This window comes from Schistocerca piceifrons, chromosome 4 (genome assembly GCF_021461385.2).
Source record: "Schistocerca piceifrons isolate TAMUIC-IGC-003096 chromosome 4, iqSchPice1.1, whole genome shotgun sequence".
NCBI lineage: Eukaryota > Metazoa > Arthropoda > Insecta > Orthoptera > Acrididae > Schistocerca > Schistocerca piceifrons.
The window spans coordinates 376,475,627-376,498,606 of NC_060141.1; the positions used below are offsets into that span (position 1 = coordinate 376,475,627).

At 41.3% G+C, this 22,980-nt stretch overlaps 1 protein-coding gene across 2 annotated transcripts in view; it reads right to left on the minus strand.

Annotated features, from left to right (window-relative positions):
• LOC124795350 (phosphatidylserine synthase 2-like) overlaps nucleotides 1-22,980 on the minus strand; it is a 232,675-nt gene that overhangs the window by 126,272 nt on the left and 83,423 nt on the right. For both annotated transcript variants that reach the window (XR_007016680.1, XM_047259338.1), the window contains exon 7: nucleotides 17,207-17,321. Coding sequence is in view for 1 of the 2 variants with exons in the window: in XM_047259338.1 (XP_047115294.1) it covers nucleotides 17,207-17,321 (115 nt within the window). In the remaining variant the exon portion in view is untranslated. The remainder of the gene's footprint in view (nucleotides 1-17,206; nucleotides 17,322-22,980) is intronic.

Here is a 22,980-nt window from a genome sequence, read left to right on the forward strand (position 1 = left end):
TTGGAAAATATAGAGCTTTCAAAATAAATTAATCATTTAGAGTAGCTCTGTGTTCCTACTTAACAAGTGTTATAGGAAAATCATTAGAAACTTCTTGAGCAGTCAGCAGCAAATATTCACTCTGTGGAAGATGTCTGGCAGATATTCAATCATATTACAGACCATGTGCTTATTAGTAGATGCCCTAAAAGGTAGTGTGTGACTGGTATGAGCCACCAGGGTTCAGTGTTAATAAAATGTTGGGAAAATGTTTTGTATCAGCTACATATCTGTAAATATGTGTGGGATTAGATTCAATGGCAGAAGGAAATGAAAGAATAAGCTTCTTTTTTGGCAGGGGGTGGGGGTGGTGGGTTGTACAATTACCCTGATATAAAAATAAAACAACTAAAAGAAAGGCAATCAGTTAGAAACTACACATCATTGCACATTTGTGAACTAAAAAGCAGTTGCTGGGAACACTCAAAACAGTGTTGCTTCACCCCATGCATTGTAACACAATTGGAACTACCTTGCATACCATTCATTTGGTCGAGATGTTGCTGCTCAAGCTTGTCCAGATCTTTTACAGTGACCTTCCTGAAGTCATCCAGACTGTGAGAAATGTTCCTGTAAAGATGCAGTGCCAGTTTCAGCCAGCATGAAGCATGCTCAACTGGGTCACACCAGCAGCTACAGTAGTCTTCTAATAATTTCCGGGTATGCAGCCGGATCCCGTCGACATTCTGCCACGATATTTCAGCCCAGAGACGTCCGGCCATCATCAGGTGAGTACACAACTACTGAAGAGCCCAGGTGCAGTCGCGGTATTTATGTCGAATCTCACACATGCAAAATGTACTGGCATCCAACAGCGCATGCGTAAGGTGTTGACATGCACGGCATAGCCGAGTTGTACGTGCTGCCCTCAGTGGTGAAAGTAAAAGATCATCTAGTCATTGAGTACCAAATGACGCTGTCGATTCCACTGTGATTGTATAATTTTAATAATAGGATTCCAGTTTTTATCCAGCTGAAAGCTGTCACGATTTATAAGATTATCGGCAAGACATATTTCCACTGATTCTTTGATTACGGAATCCCAAAATCCGGAAACCGGAGCTAAATGCAGAATTGAAAAGGACCCAACAAGCTGAATATAAAGGAAAACTGCTACTCTTTTGAACGACTGTTCTCTACCTGAACAAGTTATCAAGAGATTGAGATCACACAATGCAGTACCACCAAGACTCTATGGTCTTCCCAAGATACACAAGGATGGTGCCCCGCTACGATTAATAGTGAGTAATATTGGTGCTGCGACCTATTCTACAGCAAAATATCTAGCCTCACTAGTAAAGCCGCATGTGGGTAAGTGTTGCCACCATATACGTAATTCTGAGGATTTTGTCAATCGCTTGAAGGAAGTCAAGCTTAGTAGCTCGGATTTATTAGTTAGCTTTGATGTGGTCTCACTTTTTACCAAAGTGCCTTTAATGGAATCGTTACATCTCATTGGTAACTTATTCAATGCAGAAATGACGGCCTTGTTTGAACATATACTCTCCTCAACGTACTTTTTATTCAATGACGAATTCTTTGAACAAACAGACGGCGTCGCCATGGGGAGCCCTTTGTCCCCTGTGGTAGCTAATCTCTTTATGGAGGACTTTGAGGAGAAAGCACTTGAGTTTGCTGTTTTAAAGCCTGCAGTCTTCTGGCGGTACGTAGAGTAGATGATACTTTTGTTGTATGGCCTCATGGCAGACAGGAACTGGAGAAATTCCTTCATCACAAACTCATTACACGAGAATATCAAATTCACGATGGAGATTGAAAAAGATGGCACTTTACCATTTCTAGACATGCTAGTACGCCGTAAAAATGATGGGTCATTAGGACATTCTGTGTACAGGAAACCAACTCACACAGATCTGCATCTCCAGGCATCAAGCTGCCATCACCCAGCGCAAACAGCCGGTGTTCCAGTACCTTACTATATCGAGCACATGTAATATCGGATGATGGAAACCTCCATGTAGAATTAGAACGCTTGGAGAAGGTTTTTAAAGAGAATGGCTACACTTCGCACCAAATAAGGAAGGCCATGCACAACTGTCATAACAAGAAGCAACACACTGAGCACGATGATGACGAAAACAAATCAACTGCATTCCTTCCATACGCCGGGAATGTGTTGTAGAAAATAGGGCAATTACTGAAGAAAAATAAAATCGAGGTTATCTTCCGTCCACCAGAAAAGAACCAGGCCCTCGTTGGATCCGTTAAAGACGATTTACAACTGAAGAAAGCAGGCATCTAAAAAATTCCCTGTGAATGTGGCTCTGCATATATTGGCCAGACGACAAGAACTGTCCATGAACGATGTACAGAACATGAAAGATACACCCGTATGTGGCAACCATCAAAATTGGCAGTAGCAGAGCACTGTATTTCTTTGGGACTTTCAATGGAACACAATGAAACAAAAATTTTAGCTCCGGTTTCCAGATTTTGGGATTCCGTAATCAAAGAATCAGTGGAAATACGTCTTGCCAATAATCTTATAAATTGTGACAACGGCTTTCAGCTGGATAAAAACTGGAATCCTTTTATTAAAATTATATAATCACAGCGAAATCGACAGCGTTATTCGATACTCAATGACTAGATGATCTTTTACTTTCACCACTGAGGGCAGCACGTACAACTCGGCTATGCTGTGCATGTCAACACCTGACACATGCGCTGCAGGATGTCAGTACATTTCGCATGCGTGAGATTCAACATAAATACCGCGACTGCACCTGGGCTCTTCAGTAGTTGTGTACTCACTTGATGATGGCCGGACGTCTCTGGGCTGAAATATCGTGGCAGAATGTCGACGGGATCCGGCTGCATAGCCGGAAATTATTAGAAGAAGAAATACGCCAGGAAAATTTCAGAAGTCACAGCTACAGTAGTGTTCACTTTTTCCTTCAGGAGGTGGACAATGTGTGCAATGTGTGCATTGCTTTAGTGTCTTTGAAGGCACATGCATTTCCACAATGTTGACTGTAGGGATGGACAATAGATTGGAGGATCCTGGCCCAATACTGCACAGTCCTCAAATTACCCTCAATAGCAATGAAGGCATCTGACAACCATGCAGGACAGTATCCCAAAACATGACTGATCCACTTTCCTACTGCATCAGTCACACTGGATGCTCAAGACATGTATTGGTACCTGCCTGCCTTCACACTCTTCCATTACAGAGGAGGAAGAGTGTTAAGGAAGAGGTTTCTGACTTTTTTTAAATCAGAAAGAAAAAAGAAAAGCCTGTTTAAGCCATTACGGCGAACTGTTTTAGGAAGCTAACATGAAAGCAAAGAGAGCCATAGCAAATTCAAACAAAGCTAAACCTCGGTCAACAAACAAAACTGAAGGAAGTCAAAACCGGTGTAAAGGCAGTTATACAGAAAGCATTCAATGAATCTGAAAGCAAAATCTGAATTGTCAGAAAATACTAAACAGTTTTGGGCTTGCATAATATCAGTCAACAACACACCAATTACAGCAATCTGCCCAAAGGTTTGTTGACCATGATGCCATTAAAATGTAAGATGATAAAATGAAGGCCAAAATACTAAACTCTGTCTTTGAAACTGTTCCACCTAAGAAGATTACAGCACATATTGTGTGTTCACCTACCACATGGATGAGGAAATGACAGATGTAGAAATAAGGGGGAACAGAACAGAAAAGCAGCTCAAATCACTTGATAGTAAAAAGAAGAGAAAAAAGCCATAGGATCCAGTGAAGTGCCCGTAAGATCTATATTGAATATGCAGAGGAATCAATCCCTCTATTGATGTAAGTTAATTGTACATCAATGGAATAACGGTGCATGCCATATGATTGAAAAAAGATGCACATAGTTACAGTCCACACAAAAGGTTTCAATATCTACTCGCAAAACTGTAGACTTATCTCACTGATGTGAGGGGGGAGTGATAATGGTACAATATGTACTCTCCACTACACCCAATATAGTGGCTTGTGGGGTACTGATGTAGACGTAGATGTTGATGACACAGCTCAGTTAAGATTATAAAATGAAAACGGTGTATAACTGGGACTCAATCAATGACTCTGTCACATTATTATTATAGGAAAAACTCTGGGAAGAAATTTACAAAGCACAAGGTGGTGTTGAGAAATATCTTTATTTTATAAAAATACTTCTACAAGACTCTGAATTCTGTTCCCTGTTGAAACATCTGAGAGGCAAACAGAGTAGAAGCCAGGATATATACTGATGATACCCAACATTATAACCACCTGTTTAATGGCATGTTGGACTATCTTTGGAACAAAATACACCAATGATTCTGTGTTGTATAGATTTTACATGTTCTTGGTATGTTTCTGGAGGTAAGTGACACCAGATGTGTATAGCTGAAGTCACAAACAATGGTGTTTGAGGTTAGGGTCAGTCTACAGACCTACGCCACGTGTTCTCTGACAGCCAGTGAGCATTCAGTGGTATCCTGAGCACTTTGCTGTGAACAGCAAACCTAGTGTGAGCATTAAACATGATTGTAGAGTGTTAGTCAGTGAATTTTTATTCCACTTGCTGCAAGTTGTCACAGCTGATGGTGAACAACAAATTCTACACAAGCAACTGAGAGACATAATTTGCAGGCTACATGCTTTCTCCAAGCGCAAAGCACATGTGTGCACATACCACAATTATCGCTTGCAACAAGAAATGCTGCAATCACTGTATAAATCCCTACCTGTACAGGCCACCATAGTTCATGAATCAGACTATATGCACAGGGCATGCAACTGACTTGTTGGTTGTGTGGATGGAGCTGATAGCATCCCAGATGTGTTCCATTTATGTACAGGTCATACAATTAATGTAAATTATGAGTCAGTTGTTTCTAGACAGAGAGTCAGTAGTGTCCCACACGTGTTACACTGGGTTCAGATCAAGTGAATTTGGTGGCCAAAACATAGAAGTGAGTTCACTATCACGCTCTTCACACCATGATTCTGGTTTTGTAAAATGGATTTCTCTTGCGCTGCAGAGCATATTTCCCAATGTACCAGCTGGTGCTGCTGCTTCTCATTTCATCCACATATGGAGCATGGGTAGAATGATTGCTTGCTTGAACACCTCTGTGTGGGCTGTAATTAATCTAACCTTGTCATCGTGGCCCTATGTGAGAAATATAGTGTATACTTAGATCACTCACTTAAAGCTGTTTCTTGAAACTTTGCAATTAGGCTGTCTGGGATAGACTGCAACTATCTCCAGTATCTGCCAGCCTAGGGTTTTCACCTCAGTAATGTTCGCTTATGGACCCACAAACCTGTGACCATATGTGCTGCTTTAATATCCCCTGTTAGTCCTACTAGTTATTGGTCCCATGCACTTGAACAGTATTATAGCATAGGTCACAAGAGTGTTTTTAAAACTATCTCCTTTGTCATCATTAACAATGTCACTGGGTCAGAATAGTAACAAGTAGGGGTCATCTGCTGTGGTGGCCCATCATCAACAATGTACACTGAATTGTTTGTTCTGAACAGTGTTTTATGAAGCACCTGCACCTATGACAGCATTGTGCTATGCCACATATCACTGACCATTCTGGTTTACAGGGTAGGCAAGCCTCTGGTTTCCCCATTTTTGGATGGGACATGAATGTCAAACACATTGTCACCCGCTTGTGGTGTCACCAGCATTCAACCACTTCCTGCCGCTTGTGGTGTCACCAGCCTTCGACCACTTCCTGCAAATGCTTGTGACAGCAGAATTTAACCAACTTTGTCATTTCTGAGATGTCAGGCCGTAACAATCTGCCATTTGTCAAAGTTGCATATGTCAGTGGATTTTTCATTTACAGCCTGTATCATTACTGGAACGATGCGCCACTCATCTATACTATGCTTAACCCTTTGACTGCTGTTGACGAGTTTACTTGTCATGCTGTGTGCCGCTCCCTGGGTGCTAATGACGAGTATAGTCGCGGCCGCCGGTTTTCCCCTGAGCGCTGTTGACGAGTTAAGTCACACCCGCTTGCCGGCCCCTGAGCGCTGATGATGAGTACAGGCGCGCCGGCACCTGAGTGCTGATGACGAGATAACTCGGACAGTGGACTTCCCATCCCATATCTCGGTAGCCTTTCGCAGTTCTGGCCACTAGCTTGTCTGTTGTGAGCCTAGGTTTCACACTCACACTACAGTTCACTGTTCATCGGAATTTACATCAGTGTTCTTTGCGTCCTGTATTTTAAAAGGAAAATGGTGAGACCTCGTGGTTGCACTGAGGAAGAAATCATGGAGATTCTTACGAGGAGTGACAGTGAGGGTGAACTACTTGATTTTGACAAAAGTGGGACAGCTCTAGTCATAAACCGTCCATGTCAGCAGGGGTGTCAAAGCAGTCTCATGTTTCAACAAGAGATGTTAGTTGTTCTGAATTTGAAGAATCAGAAAGTGATAGTGAAACGCCTACGAAGAAAGCACGTCATAGTGATATATTTGGCTGGAAAGAAAATGACTTTCAGCCAGTTAATCACGCATTTGATGATACGCTGTCGGGACATGTGTGTCAAATAGGGAATTAGTCAAGTATTCTGTCAGTTTTCATGTTATTCTTTACACAAGAACTGATGAAATATATAGCTGACAAAACGAACTGGTTTTATTTATTCACCAAGAAGAATACTCCCGAATCAGTGCATTCTCGAATCTCAAAGTGGAAAGATACTAGATATGAAGAAATGTATTATTTTATAGCTGTTTGTCTTCTGATGCCTCGAGTGAAAAAACTGAAAATTAGTGAATACTGGACCAGAGATGTTCTTCTAAATACACCAATTTTTAGTGAACTCATGTCAAGAGAATGCTTTTTGTTACTTATGAGAATGTTACATTTCAGTGAAAACTCTGCCAATACTGGAGGAGACAGATTATTCAAAATTAGGAACATTGTCAATAAAGTTCGTACAGCTTTCTGTTGTGCATTTAATCCACATCAGAAACTCTGCATTGATGAAAGAAGCCCTATTTACAATGTGGACATACCCTCTATGCCGATAACTGGTACTCAAGCCCAGACTTGTTTGCCCGGCTTCACACTCATGGGATGAACGCATGTGGTACTTTCCGTAAGAACAGACGCAACATGCCAAAAATTCAGAAGAAACTGGAACGTGGAGATATTCAATTTATGTGTACTGATACAATGCTTGCTATAAAGTGGTGTGACAAAAGGGAAGTGTGGATGTTGACCACATGTAACACCACAGAAATGGTTGACACAGGAAAGATTGACAGGAATACTGGAGAAAAAATTAAGAAACCACAAAGCATTGTAGATTGTAACTTGAATATGGGAGCAGTTGACCGTTCTGATATGCTGCTTAGCTCTGTCGGATGTATACGGAAAACAATGAAGTGGTATAAAAAGTTCTTTTTTCACGTTCTAGATCTGTGTGTTTTAAATGCTCATGTCCTACACATATCACTAACAGGTCGTAAAATGACGATAGCAGAGTTTCATCTGTCACTGGTAAGAGAACTTACGGAAACGTATGCATTAGAGCACAGAAAAGCTGGCAGAGGAAGGTGTTTTGATGATAATCCTCTAGGATTTGTGGGAAGGCATATTCCAGACATTATAACAAGTGCGCAATCCAAGAAAAGTGCGCTAATACGTAGATGCATTGTTTGCTGGAAACAAAAAATGCGTCGAGAAAGCAGGTACGAAAGTAAAATTTACAAGGTACCATTGTGTGTCACACCCTGTTTTGAAAAATACCACACAAAACAGAATTACTAATTGCAGCATAGAATGAATACAATATTGCTATTAGAAAAAAACTTAGAAAAAAAATATATATAAAAAGGGAAAAACAAAATAAAAATATTTTTAACTTCGTTAGTGCCGGTCCAAAGCCCAGATCAAAAAGAAGGATGGGAAACATATTCACAAAGTGTAAAAGTAACGCCTAAATTGACAGTTCATGACTCTGAATTTTCTCTATAAGTGAATTTAATGTGACAACAAAAGACAGATTTCACAGCTTTGAAATGTTGGAAAATCTGTTGAATACTTATGTGCAACAATCACAAGTATTGTACAAATTTCGTCACAGAAACAAAATTATGCATAATCGGGTAATTACAAAGCGCAACAAATATTCTGGCAATTCAGCGATACAAACAGTAAGCTATGTGAAATTTCTTATCACACCAGAATACAAATTTAACGACGTGAAGTCAAATTGTTCTTACCGTTGCTCACAGTAAATTCCGATGTTGTAGTGCAATATGAAAGATGATCTGTATGTCGCTTTCTCCTATAAACAACATAATATGATGTTCTGAACAACAAAAATAACATACAGTAATCTATAATCTATGGCTTATTTTATTTGTTCTTGAGTTAGTATGGTGAGGAACGCATAGACAAATGCAGGCATTATAAACGGGTATCCAAGAAAGAACAATAAACTATTGATGTAAAGCTAACGAATCACGTCGCTTTCAGCATAATCTACAAAAATAGGGCAAGAAAACTATAAGCAAGATATCATTCTTGGTGATGGAAAATAGTTTTACCAGACAGTTTGACTCTGTAGTAATTAACTTGCAGGAGAACTATGTAGTGAGAGCATTTACGAGTATTCTGTATCAGCTGTGAGAGGACACAATATTTCAAGTGGAGTCGCTGTCACTGCAGAAATACTCAGCACAGGGCAGGTGGGGCAGCGAGGGGTGCTCCGCCCCAAGGCGGCAGCTCGAGGGTCAGGAACATTAGCGCAGGTATACGGATGACAGTGCAGGCCACAGCGCCTCAGCGTGCCAAGCAGATCGTGCGCCTCCAGCAGTTAACATACTTTACTTAGCTTGTTATGTGCCTCCAACTCCATCACAAGACAATCGACCTTCTTGTGGGCAATGATCACAATGTTTTGTCTCATTAGTTTATGATGGATAACACTTTAGATGAAAGTATCTTCAAAGAGAATGAAACTTCTACATATCCAGTAAGCAAGCTGTGGTCAAGACTTAATGCTCCTTTGCCAACATTGTAGTAAAATTACTAAATACAAAAACTCTTGAAATCAAGCCAACAAAAGTAAATGTGATGTGAATGAAACTGCCTTCCCAAACAATAGTAGTATGATGGCACAGTGCAACCAAATTAAATCCTTACTTACTTGCTGTGTCTACTAATATACAACTAAATGAATATGCCTTAATTTTATCCACTGTGGTTCTCCATTCGGTTTATTCCACAAAAACTGAACATAGCACTTACAAGAATTAATTACAAAGATAAAAAAAACCTAATTCATTGCCCGATATAACGTTTAAAACTCACCCAGCATGTTGATTGCTGCATAACATTTTTGGAATATTGTTGGATGTTCATATGTAACTATCCAGCTATTTTGGTTCAGAGTATTTTGGCCATCTTCAGGTGCAAAGTGACAGAAGCGCTCCAAGCTCCTCTATTTACATCAATGTCGACACACAGTATATAAACTGCTGCACATGGATTACTTGAGAGTATACCCTTTTACTATAAGGCGACAGGTTGTTCAAAGTGTGCTGAGTGGTGAAGGCTTGCTTTTTTGACAACAGATCAATGAGCTCTGCTTGTTGTACTGAGCAGAGAACTATTAATTATGCAGAGAGAATGGAGTTACCTAAAGGCAAGATTTCATGCATTAACCAAATGGAAATGCCAACTCAATTTATGAGATCTTCAAACTGTCTTATTTCCACCAACTCCTCAACGATATTATTCCCTAACTTGGAGATTAGCTCTACAATTTTTGTTATATTATATTTCATCAAAATATCACTAGAAATGCAATATTCTGCAGTAGAAGATTTGCTGACTTGAAAGCAGTGAGTATGCTGCTGGTTTTCCTTAACATGCTATTGAACGGTGTGTGGTAAGCTTGTCACATTCATACAGAATCCTGTAAATTCATGCCTTTGATGACACTATATTGTCAGGGGTTAAATAGAGAAGTTTAGGATGCTTTCATCAGTTTACATCTAAAGACCATCAGAAGGCTCTACACAAAAATGCTGGGACAGGAAGTTACGGAGACCTGGAAGTTTTCCCAAAATTTTGTGGAACAATTGGTAGGGGATTACAAAAATCATTAGATTTAGACCTTCAGTGAGAGCAGCACCGCTAGTTCCTGCTACTAATAAGATGAGTACACCGTTCACTTGTTACATATTCTTATGAGCTTCAAACAGGAGCAACTCATTTTCAGTTATCTGTGTAGTTACTAGTTTATTTTTGTAATTTCTTGCGTGTTTGAGTGCTTACTAAACACAACTCTTTATTTCAATAACAGTGTAGCGTACAGTACCGCCATTGTTATCGACACTTGTATTGACCCTCGTATCGTACAGGCTTTTGTTTGTTTGGTTAGAACAGCTCAGTGTCGGTTAGACCATCAGCTAGAGCAGCACCACTAGTTCCTGCTACTAATAAAGCGAGTACACCGTTCACTTGTTACATATTTTTAGGAGCATCCAACAGGAGCGACGGCAGTAATGGATAGGAACTATGATTGTTGTGTACAGATGTGAGCTAAGTTGGTGACCCTTTGCTCACAGCTCCAGGCTGCTTTGTCTTCCATCACACAGCTTGAGGCTGCTGCCAATGGGCGTCGGGGATGCGAGGGATGTCGAGCACGTCCCATGTGTCCTCCGATCGGTCCACTGCTGTAGCTGCTCCGGGTACTGCCTGCACTGAGGTTGACCCCTCATCCATAATCGAGTGGGAGATCATTCCAAATTCTGGCAGGCAGAGAAAAACTTTCCAAGGGGTTGATCGTAGGGCCTCCCCGATTCGTTTGATGAACAGGTTTCGGGTGTTATCTGTGGCTGACGATGTCTCTGAGCCGGATGCAGTTGTCCACCCTATTCCAGAGGTTGCTTCTCAGCCTGCAAGGTCTGGGTATTCACAGAGGGTGGGTTTGCTGATAGCTGGGAGCTCCAACGTTTGGTGCGTAATGGGGCCCCTTAGGAACGTGGCTGCCAAGGAGAGGAAGGAAGCCAGTGTGCACTTTGTGTGCATTCCAGGGAGGGGGGGGGGGGCAGGGGGGGGGGCGTGCAGTTATTCTGGATGTGAAAAGCATGCTTCTGGATGCCATGGAGAGTACAGGGTGCAGCCAACTGCAGGTGGTGGCTCGTGTCGATACCAATGACGTGTGTCGCTTTGGATCGGAACAGATTCCATTTGGTTTCGTGCGGCTAGCGGAAATGGTAAAGACTGCCAGTCTTGCTTCCGAGATTAAGCCCACCATCTGCAGCATCGTCGATAGAACCGACTGTGGCCCTTTGGTCCAGAGGCAAGTGGAGGGTCTGAATCAGAGGCTCAGGCAGTTCTGTGACCATGTAGGCTGCAGATTCCTTGACTTGCGCGATCGGGTGGTGGGTTTCTGGGTTCCGCTTAATAGGCCAGGAGTCCACTACACAGGTATCGGGGGCTGTGTGGAAGGGACTTGGAGGTTTTTTAAGTTAAGGGGTCTCAGGGAACCACAGAATGGGTGTTTGTCTAAAAGTGGGCAGGTAAAAAGCAGTAAAGTAGTTGTAGAAACAATTGGTATTGTAGTTGTAAATTGCCGTAGCTGTGTTGGGAAAGAACCAGAGCTCCAAGCCTTAATAGAAAGCACTGAAGCTCAAATAGTTGTAGGTACAGAGAGCTGGCTAAAGCCGGAAATACACTCCTGGAAATTGAAATAAGAACACCGTGAATTCATTGTCCCAGGAAGGGGAAACTTTATTGACACATTCCTGGGGTCAGATACATCACATGGTCACACTGACAGAACCACAGGCACATAGACACAGGCAACAGAGCATGCACAATGTCGGCACTAGTACAGTGTATATCCACCTTTCGCAGCAATGCAGGCTGCTATTCTCCCATGGAGACGATCGTAGAGATGCTGGATGTAGTCCTGTGGAACGGCTTGCCATGCCATTTCCACCTGGCGCCTCAGTTGGACCAGCGTTCGTGCTGGACGTGCAGACCGCGTGAGACGACGCTTCATCCAGTCCCAAACATGCTCAATGGGGGGACAGATCCGGAGATCTTGCTGGCCAGGGTAATTGACTTACACCTTCTAGAGCACGTTGGGTGGCACGGGATACATGTGGACGTGCATTGTCCTGTTGGAACAGCAAGTTCCCTTGCCGGTCTACGAATGGTAGAACGATGGGTTCGATGACGGTTTGGATGTACCGTGCACTATTCAGTGTCCCCTCGACGATCACCAGTGGTGTACGGCCAGTGTAGGAGATCGCTCCCCACACCATGATGCCGGGTGTTGGCCCTGCGTGCCTCGGTCGTATGCAGTCCTCATTGTGGCGCTCACCTGCACGGCACCAAACACGCATACGACCATCATTGGCACCAAGGCAGAAGCGACTCTCATCGCTGAAGACACGTCTCCATTCGTCCCTCCATTCACGCCTGTCGCGACACCACTGGAGGCGGGCTGCACGATGTTGGGGCGTGAGCGGAAGACGGCCTAACGGTGTGCGGGACCGTAGCCCAGCTTCATGGAGACAGTTGCGAATGGTCCTCGCCGATACCCCAGGAGCAACAGTGTCCCTAATTTGCTGGGAAGTGGCGGTGCGGTCCCCTACGGCACTGCGTAGGATCCTACGGTCTTGGCGTGCATCCGTGCGTCGCTGCGATCCGGTCCCAGGTCGACGGGCACGTGCACCTTCCGCCGACCACTGGCGACAACATCGATGTACTGTGGAGACCTCACGCCCCACGTGTTGAGCAATTCGGCGGTACGTCCACCCGGCCTCCCGCATGCCCACTATACGCCCTCGCTCAAAGTCCGTCAACTGCACATACGGTTCACGTCCACGCTGTCGCGGCATGCTACCAGTGTTAAAGACTGCGATGGAGCTCCGTATGCCACGGCAAACTGGCTGACACTGACGGCGGCGGTGCACAAATGCTGCGCAGCTAGCGCCATTCGACGGCCAACACCGCGGTTCCTGGTGTGTCCGCTGTGCCGTGCGTGTGATCATTGCTTGTACAGCCCTCTCGCAGTGTCCGGAGCAAGTATGGTGGGTCTGACACACCGGTGTCAATGTGTTCTTTTTTCCATTTCCAGGAGTGTAAGTTCAGCCAAAATTTTTTTCAAACGATCTAACAGTGTTCAGAAAGGATAGATTAAATACAGTTGGTGGTGGAGTATTTATTGCTGTCAGAGGTAGTTTGCCTTGTCGCGAAATTGAAGTAGATTGTTCGTGTGAAATAGTATGGGCAGAGGTTATACCTTACAATTGGACTAAACTATTAATTGGATCGTTTTACCAACACCTCGACTCAGAAGATATAGTTGCTGAACATTTCAAAGAAAATCTGAGTCTCATTTCAAATAAGTACCCTGCTCATACAATTATAGTCGGTGGTGACTTTAATCTACCCTCAATATGCTGGAAAAATTACACGTTTAAAGCCAGCGGCAGGCATAAAACATCATCCGAAATTGTACTGAATGCTATCTCAGAAAATTATTTTGAACAATTAGTTCATGAGCCCTCTCGAAGCGTAAATGGTTGCGAAAGCATACTTTACCTTTTAGCAAAAAAATAATCCTGGACAAATAGTGAGTATTGTGACGAATACAGGAATTAGTGACCACAAGGCAGTTGCTGCTAGGCTGAATACCGTAACACCTACAACCATCAAAAAGAAGCGCAAAGTATATCTATCTAAAAAAGCTGATAAAAATGCTCTGAACACCTTACAGTCTTCACTCCTTCCGATCTGATCATGTAAGTGTATAAAAGTTGTGGAATGTTTTCAAAGAGATAGTATTGACAGCAATTGAGAGATATATACCACATAAATTAATAAGTGATGGTACTGATCCCCCATTGTACACAAAACGGGTCAGATCGTTGTTGCAGAAGCAACAAAAAAAGCATGCCAAATTTAAAAGAACACAAAATCCCCAAGATTGGCAAAGTTTTGCAGAAGTTCGAAATATGGCGCGTACTTCAATGCGAGATGCTTTTAATAATTTCCACAATGAAATTCTGTCTCGAAATCTGGCAGTAAACCCAAAGAGATTCTGGTCATATATAAAGCACACCAATGGCAAGACACAATTAATACCTTCACTGCACGATAACAACGGTGAAGTCACTGATGACAGTGCCACTACAGCAGAGTTATTAAACACGGTTTTCCGTAACTCCTTCACCAAAGACGATGGAGTAAATATTCCTGAATTCAAATCAAGAACAACTGCCAAGATGAGAAACATAGACGTAGATATCCTCGGAGTAACGAAACAGCTTAAATCACTTAATAAAGACAAGGCCTCCGGTGCAGATTGTATACCAGTCAGGTACCTCTCAGAGTATGCTGATAAAATAGCTCCATATTTAGCAATTATATACAACCACTCACTCACAGAAAGATCCGTACCTAAAGACTGGAAAATTGCTTAAGTCACACCAATACCCAAGAAGGGAAGAAGGCGTAATCCACTGAATTACAGGCGTATATCACTAACGTCGATTTGCAGTAGGGTTTTGGAACATATACTGTATTCGAACATTATGAAGTACCTCGAAGAAAACGATTTATTTACACATAGTCAGCACGGTTTCAGAAAATATCGTTCTTGTGAAACACAACTAGCTCTTTATACTCATGAAGTAATAAGTGCTACCGACAGGGGATGTCAAATTGAATCCATATTTTTAGATTTCCAGAAGGCTTTTGACACTGTTCGTCACAAGCATCTTCTAACTAAACTGCATGCCTACGGAGTATCGTCTCAGTTGTGCGACTGGATTCGTGATTTTCTCTCAGAAAGGTCACAGTTCGTAGTAATAGATGGAAAGTCATCGAGTAAAACAGAAGTAATATCCGGCATTCCCCAAGGAAGTGTTATAGGCCCTCTATTGTTCCCGATCTATATTAATGACATAGGAGACAATCTGAGTAGCCGTCTTAGATTGTTTGCAGATGATGCTGTCATTTACAGTCTTGTAAAGTCATCAGATGATCAAAACGACTAGCAAAATGATTTAGATAAGATATCTGTATGATGCGAAAAGTGGCAATTGACCCTGAATAAGGAAAAATGTGAAGTTATTCACATGAGTACTACAAGAAAGCAGCTAAATTTCAATTACGTGATAAGTCACACAAATCTGAAGGCTGTAAATTCAACTAAATACTTAGGGATTACAATTACAAATAACCTAAATTGGAACGATCACATAGATAATATTGTGGGTAAAGCAAACCAAAGACTGCGATTCATTGGCAGAACACTTAGAAGGTATAACAGGTCTACCAAAGAGACTGCTTACACTACGCTTGTCCTTCCTATTCTGGAATATTGCTGTGCGGTGTGGGATCCGCATCAGGTGGGACTGACAGTTGACATCAAAATGTACAAAGAAGGGCAGCTCGTTTTGTATCATCGCGAAATAGGGGAGATAGTGTCACAGATATGATACGTGAATTGGAGTGGCAATCATTAAAACAAAGGCGTGTTTCGTTGTGACGGGATCTTCTCATGAAATTTCAATCACCAGTTTTCTTTTCCGATTGTGAAAACATTCTGTTGGCACCCACCTACATAGGAAGAAATGATCATCATGATAAAATAATAGAAATCAGGACTCGCACAGAAAAATTTAAGTGCTCCTTTTTCCCGCGTGCTGTTCGAGAATGGAACTGTAGAGAGACAGCTTGAAGGTCGTTCATTGAACCCGCTGCCAGGAACTTTATTGTGAATAGCAGATAATCACGAATATGTAAATGTAGATCACTAGAAGGTCACTGGCTATGACAGTCCCTCTATCAGAGTATTAAGAGATCTTGTGCTAACTTGAAATGGCCACTTTGGAGCAAACTTCACAGTCAGTCAGTGATTCAAAGCTTATTTCAGATTACAGTGAAATATCTAGTAGTTAAATCCACGTACAAAACCTGAGGTAGGCAATACATTTCCAGTTAACATCAATTTCAATATTTAGATCATTTTTCAAATATTTTTAGGAAAGTGATTTACACCAAAATTCTTTCTCTTTTTTCCAGGCACAATTTGCTCACTACTTCTTGGTTAACCTAATGTAAAATATTCTGCACTGTGAAATTTTTATTGACCTCACAAGTGCAAACCTTAAGAAAAACTGTCTTTTCGATATATTATGTGACTTTATCAAGACCTTTGATAGTGTGGACTATGAAAATCCAATTAAATGAAACTACTTGGTTCCAGAGACCTATGCAAAAATCAAACATCCATGATGAATGTATGCAGAATGAAGTGACAAATGAAAATTTGTACAAAGGCTGGGTTTTGAACCTGAGTCTCCTGCTCACTAGGCAGACGCGCTAACCATTACACCACCCTGGCACAGTTGTTTTGCACATCTCTCTCCTTAACCCAAATTCCCATTCACACCTCAGCCCACTCATTATTCTCTCTAAACTCAAACAGCATTGCAGAGGCTTTCAATTGTATTGGAATAGCACCTCAGTATGTGTGTATATATTTCTATATGATTCCAAAGACCTTTGCAAGTCTCAAATAGTGTTCGAGTTTAGGGAGAATACCAAGTGGGCTGAGGTATAAATGGGAATTTGGATCGAGGAGGAAAACATAGCAGAGTAGCCCATGCAGTTGTGCAAAGACTCTGTGGCAGAGTGGCATAGTGGTTATTGCATCCACCTAATAACCAGGAAATCAGGATTCGAATCCTGACTTTAAATAAAGTTTCACTCGCTGCTTTATTCTGCATCCACAAAAACTACTTACTAGCTGTAACTTTAAGCTCCTTCTCTCTTTCATCTGAATTGTTTGAACCTGGAAAAATTCATTTATTCTTGCGTATCACACTGAGACTTAATGCTTCCTCCCATTGTAAATCTTATCTTGCATTTCTTTTAAGGCCAGCAATCTTCAGAATTTGTTTGTCTGTTTAATACTAGAGACTCAACATTTCTCCTTTAGAACAGCATGTTTAAGACACTCATGATAAAGATAGCTATTAAATTTCAGCATTTCATCTATACATGAGGTAAAGCATAGCACACTTTTCTGTAATAGTCTTGTGTCCTACACCAATAATTAGTTTCTCTAATGCTTCTTTATTAACTACTTATAAACTACAACCACTAGCTTTTACTTACCACCAATATTATTCCCAACATTGCAATCCAACGACCAAGACTAGATGTGGCTTTCCAGTCAAAATCAATCCAACTATATGGCCCAAACTGAGCTACAACTCGCATCAGCTTCCCCCTGCAAAGCAAATTTCAAAGGTTGTATTAAAATCCAGATTCTGAAAATGTATGAAAATATTATAATATTCTATCAGAACCTTTACCACAAACAAACAAAACTACTATTTTCACTACAACTACATTTACTTAATGTTTTCTGGCGGCAGGTTACAAAGGACTAAATGGGATCAATCATCCACATTTTGCGAACACTTGACTTAAAAACTTTGAATGTGACTTTTTTTCTCCAAATGACATTTGACTGATAACTGTGAGTTTTATTTCTGCCCAGAAATATAAAGGCTAAAGAACTGTTACAGAGAAAAAGGCCAAGCAATCACCATATAACAATTAATTCTTTCTTTCTTTTGCTTGTGCCTTTATCCTGCAGTTTTGAAGAGTCGGCATATTCAGGTTCGGATTTGGCAAGGTTAATGTTAAGGGGTGGCTGGATGAAATTCCTGCCGCCACCCTGAATCCCCGGAATGGAATTAGCGTACCCTAGTTGTCTGCGTCTAGTGTAATCCATGGAACAGTGTGAAAGTTTTCAGATGTCTGCGAGTCACATAACTGAGGTGGGACATGGGGACCAGCACAGTATTCACCAAGGAGGATGTGGAAAACTGCCTAAAAACCACATACAGGATGGCCGGCACACTGGCCCTCACCATTAATCCACCGGGCAGATTCGATCCAGGACCAGCGCGCCTACCCGAGTCCAGGAAGCAGTGCATTAGCGCCCTTGATGGGTCACCACACAACAAGGAATCAAACAAATTTGAGATTGTTTATTCCTGTTGACAAACATGCAAATAAGAGGGGCCACTCAAAGTTTTGAGAGCATAACATAAATTTCTGTTTTCCAGAGTTTCCCATCATATATTCTCAACCCTCTCGCCTTTAAGTTCTATGTACAAGCTGAAATATAACTGACTCAGCTCAGGACTATGTAGTGTACGATGGCTTAGACTAGTGAAGCACAAAATACTTGTGTATTTCCTAATCAGATGCCCGACTCTTCGGAAGTTTGGTATTTTAATGTGCTTTTGGATAGTGACATGACATTTTTTGAGATAAAAGAGAGGATGTTGGCTTTACATAAATGTCCAAATTAATAAAGTAAGGTAAAAATATGTTGGTAGTGGATACTTTATTGTTGAATCACACATAAATGAACAATTAACATATGAAAACAAGGTTATATGAAGAAGACTAGATTGTACACAGCTGAATGCAACAAAAAATTAATGAATATGTGCACATGGCAAATGTAGCAAAACCAATACAGATAAAGCCAAACATAATTTAGTAGATATCATCTCAATTATTCACCAAAATACAAAGTATATTTTCTTCTGCAGCAGCTGCCATTGGGTGAATGAACTAACTTCCACCATCAAGAGAATTTCTTCTGACCCTGTCTTGAAAGATCTAATTTAATACCATGGCCACAGAGGAAGACGATATCTGAAATACCAGCTGCTCAAGCAGGGTGCATACATGCCAAGAGAAAAGAATTCTCTGATCTTTCCCAGATTTCCTGGTGGAAAATACACTTTTTCCTGTGTGAAAAGACACTTTTCTCGGGTGAAAGTGCATTTTTCCTGTGTTAGGTGACAATATACTTTACCTCAGAGCTGCAAAACTTATCAGTCCTCTGAACAACAAATGTTTCATGCATTGGCATAGAGATTCCCGGTACTACAGGAAATAAAGTCCAGCATAAAACTATGCATTGTGAAAAGATCTTATGCATTATGAAAGTAAAATATGAATTCCATGCAATACAGCACTGTAGTTTCCAAAGCACTGAAATCAAGATTGCGCTACACGATGTGCCTTTGTTAAACAATCATAGCTCACATCACATGACCCCATAAGCCAATGACAGCAGAGATTCAGAGCTTAGGACATGTGATGTAGTCAGCCAACAGCAACATCAATATTAAGTAGCTTGAACACACAAATAGGAAAAGTTAATAGTTTAAATTAAATACACATGTAGTATTAATATACATACAATATAGGTGCCACCCACCTACCCCCCCCCCCCCCCCCCCCCCAAGAACCATGGACCTTGCCACTGGTGAGGAAGCTTGCTTGTCTCAGCGCAGATAGCAGTGCCATAGATGCAACCACAATGCAGGGGTATCTGTTGAGAGGCCAGAGAAACGTGTGGCTCCTGAAGAGAGGTAGCAGCATTTTCAATAGTTGCAGGGGCAACACTCTAGATGATTGAGTGACATGCTCTTGTAACATCAACCAAAATGGCCTTGCTGTGCTGAATGCAAGGGGAAACTACAGTCACAATATTTTCCAAGGGCATGCAGCTCTACTATATGGTTCAATGATGATGGCATCGTCTTGGATAAAATATTCTGGAGGTAAAATAGTCCCCCATTTGGATCTCTGGGTGGGGACTACTAAGGAGGATGTTCATATTAGGAGAAACAAAACTGGATTTCTACGGATAGGAGTGTGGAATGTCAGATCCCTCAATTGGGCAATAGGCTAGAAAATTTAAAAAGGGAAATGGATAGGTTACAGCTAGATACAGTGGGAATTAGTGAAGTTTGGTGGCATGAGGACCAGGACTTCTGATCAAGTGAATACAGGGTTATAAATAATAAATCAAATAGGGGTAATGCAGGAGTAGGTTTAATAATGAATAAATAAATAGGAACGCAGATAAGCCATTATGGACTACATAGTAAGTGAATGATTGTAGCCAAGATATATACGAAGCCCACACCCACCACAACAGTACAAGTTTATATGCCAAATAGGTCCACAGGTAAGGAGGACATTGAGGAAATGTATGATGAGATAAAAGAAATTGTTCAAATAGTTAAGGGAGATGTAAATTTGATAGTCATGGGGTACCAAAATTCGATAGCAGGAAAAGGAAGAGAAGGAAATGTAGTAGGTGAATATGGACTGGGGAAAGGAACAGTAGAATTTTGCACATAGCATAATTTAGTCATAGCTAACACTTGGTTTAGGAATCTTGAAAGAAGGTTGTAAACATGGACAAAACCTGAGAGACCAGAAGGTTTCAGAAAGATTACTTAATGGCAAGACAGATTTCGGAACAAGGTCTTAAATTGTCCAGGAGCAGATGTGGACTCTGACCACAATTTATTGGTTATGAACTGCAGATTAAAACTGGAGAAACTGAAAAATGAACAAATTTAAGGTGATTGGAGCTGGATAAACTGAAAGAACCAGAGGTTGTAGAGTGTTTCAGAGGGAGCATTAGGGAACGGTTGACTAGAACAGGGGAAAGGAATACAGTAGAAGAAGAATGGGTAGTTTTGAGAGATAAAATAATGAAGGCAGCAGAGGATCAAGTGTACAAAGAGATGAGGGCTAGTAGAAATCATCAGGTAACACAAGAGATATTGAATTTAATCCATAAAAGGATAAAATATAGAAATTCAATAAATGAAGCAGGCGAAAGCGATTACGTATGTCTAAAAAATGAGAGTGACAGGAAGTGCAAAATGCTTAAGCAGGAATGGCTAGAGGACAAATGTAAGGATGTAGAAGCATGTATCACTTGGTGTAAGATAGTTGTTTCCTACAGGAAAATTAACGAGGCTTTTGGAGAAAAGAGAACCACTAGTATGAATACCCAGACCTAAGATGGTAAAGCAGTCCTAAGCAAAGTAGGGAAGGTCTAAAGGTGGAAGGAGTATATACAGAGTCTATACGAGGGAGACGTACTTGAGGGCAATATTATGGAAATAGAAGAGGACTTAGATGAAGATTAGAAGGGAGATATGATACTGCGTGAAGCATTTGACAAAGCACTGGAAGACTTAAGTCGAAACAAAATTCCATTAGAAAAATTCCATTAGTTGACAAAATTCCATTAGAAATACTGACAGCCATGGGAGAGCCAGTCCTGACAAAACTCTACCATCTGGTGAGCAAGACATATGAGATACGCAAAATACCCTCAGACTTCAAGAAGAATATAATTATTCCAATCCCAAAGAAAGCAGGTGTTGACAGGTGTGAAAATTACCAAACTATCAGTTTAATGATTAATGGAAAATCTCACGTAAAGATGTGAAACAAATACTAACAAAGAGATAGAGGGGCTGGCTAGTACTTACCTCAGCTCAGTACAGCCGATAGAGACACAAAACAGAACAGAAAATTTACGTTCTTAGCTTTCAGAGCTTTGTTCCTTCATCAGGGAGGAGAGAGGGGAAAGAAAGGGAAGAAGGGAAAGCGGATTCAGTTACTCACAACCCAGGTTATGAAGCAACTGGGACTTGAAAACAGGGAGGGTAGCAAGGATGGAGGCATGGTTGTCAGAGGGAAGCCAAAGATATTCTACTGTAAGTACTGTGCCAGCTTCAAACCAAAGAGGATGAATACAGAAGTAACGAGGTATATAGTATAAAGATAAACACAACTATGTAGGATGAAAAGATGTGTGAATGGCTAAAGAGGAAAGGAAAAGAGGAGAAGACTGAAGAGTGAATGGGTGTGAGGTTGTTTAATGTAGGTTCAGTCCAGGGGGATGGCGGGATGAAAGGATGTGTTGGAGTGCAAGTTCCCATCTCCGCACTTCCGAGGGACTGGTGTTGGGTGGGAGAAGCCAAATGGCACAGTTTAGACAAGAAGAAAAAAGAAGCATTTGAAATGTGATGCTACAGAAGAATGCTGAAGATCGGATGGGTAGATCATATAACTAATGAGGAGGTACTGACGAACTGGGGGAAGAAGAAATTTGTGGCACGGTTGGTAGGACACATTCTGAGGCCTCAAGGGATCACTAATTTAGTAAATTTAGTACTGGAGGGATGTGTGGGGGGTTAAAACTGTAGAGGTAGATCAAGAGACGAATAGATTAAGCAGATTCAGTAGGATGTAGGTTGCAGTTAGTTACCTGGAGACTAGCATGGAGAGCTGCATCAGACCGGTCTTTGGACTGAAGACCACAACAACATAGTATAACTACAAGGAAAACTAATCTTTCACATATATTATTTGTCTTTTTTAGTACGTATTATCCTTTACAACATGTCAAATACAAATGTGCCAGTAAAAGTTTAAATAATGGCATAAATGAGTAGGCTTCTGGGCCCAAAATTTTTCTTAGTGGCTGGTCCTCAAAGTGGTAAGTTTCAGCATAGGAATCACACAGCCAACTGGTTACAAATTACTGTCTGGTACAATGACCTAGGTTTCGACACCTCAAAGGATGTCTTCATCAGAATGAAATTTTAAGAAACCTTATAAAATAATGAATAGAAAATTAAGTTTGACACTATTACTTGGGTCATCCACAAAGTAAGTTCTGTTTCTGTTTCATTCTGCAGCAGTGCTACGATCGCAGTTACGAGCATGTGCAGCAGTCACTCTGACTCAAGGAGAAGACATGTACGCCATTTTCAGATCGCTGCTGCTGACATGTGCTTTGTAGTGCTTCTTTATAATGTCAGCCGTAATTGAAAATGCCGCCACGTGTGAAATCAGATCTGTGATTCATTTTCTAAATGCAAAGAAAGTTAAACCAAAGGAAATTCACTGGCAAATCTGCGACGATTACGGACAAAATGAGACTGTTCAACGAAGGACATGATCAAGTGCATGATGAAGAACAAAGTGGATGTCCGTCTGTGATTACTGATGAACTGGGACATGTTTGATCATCCTCCATA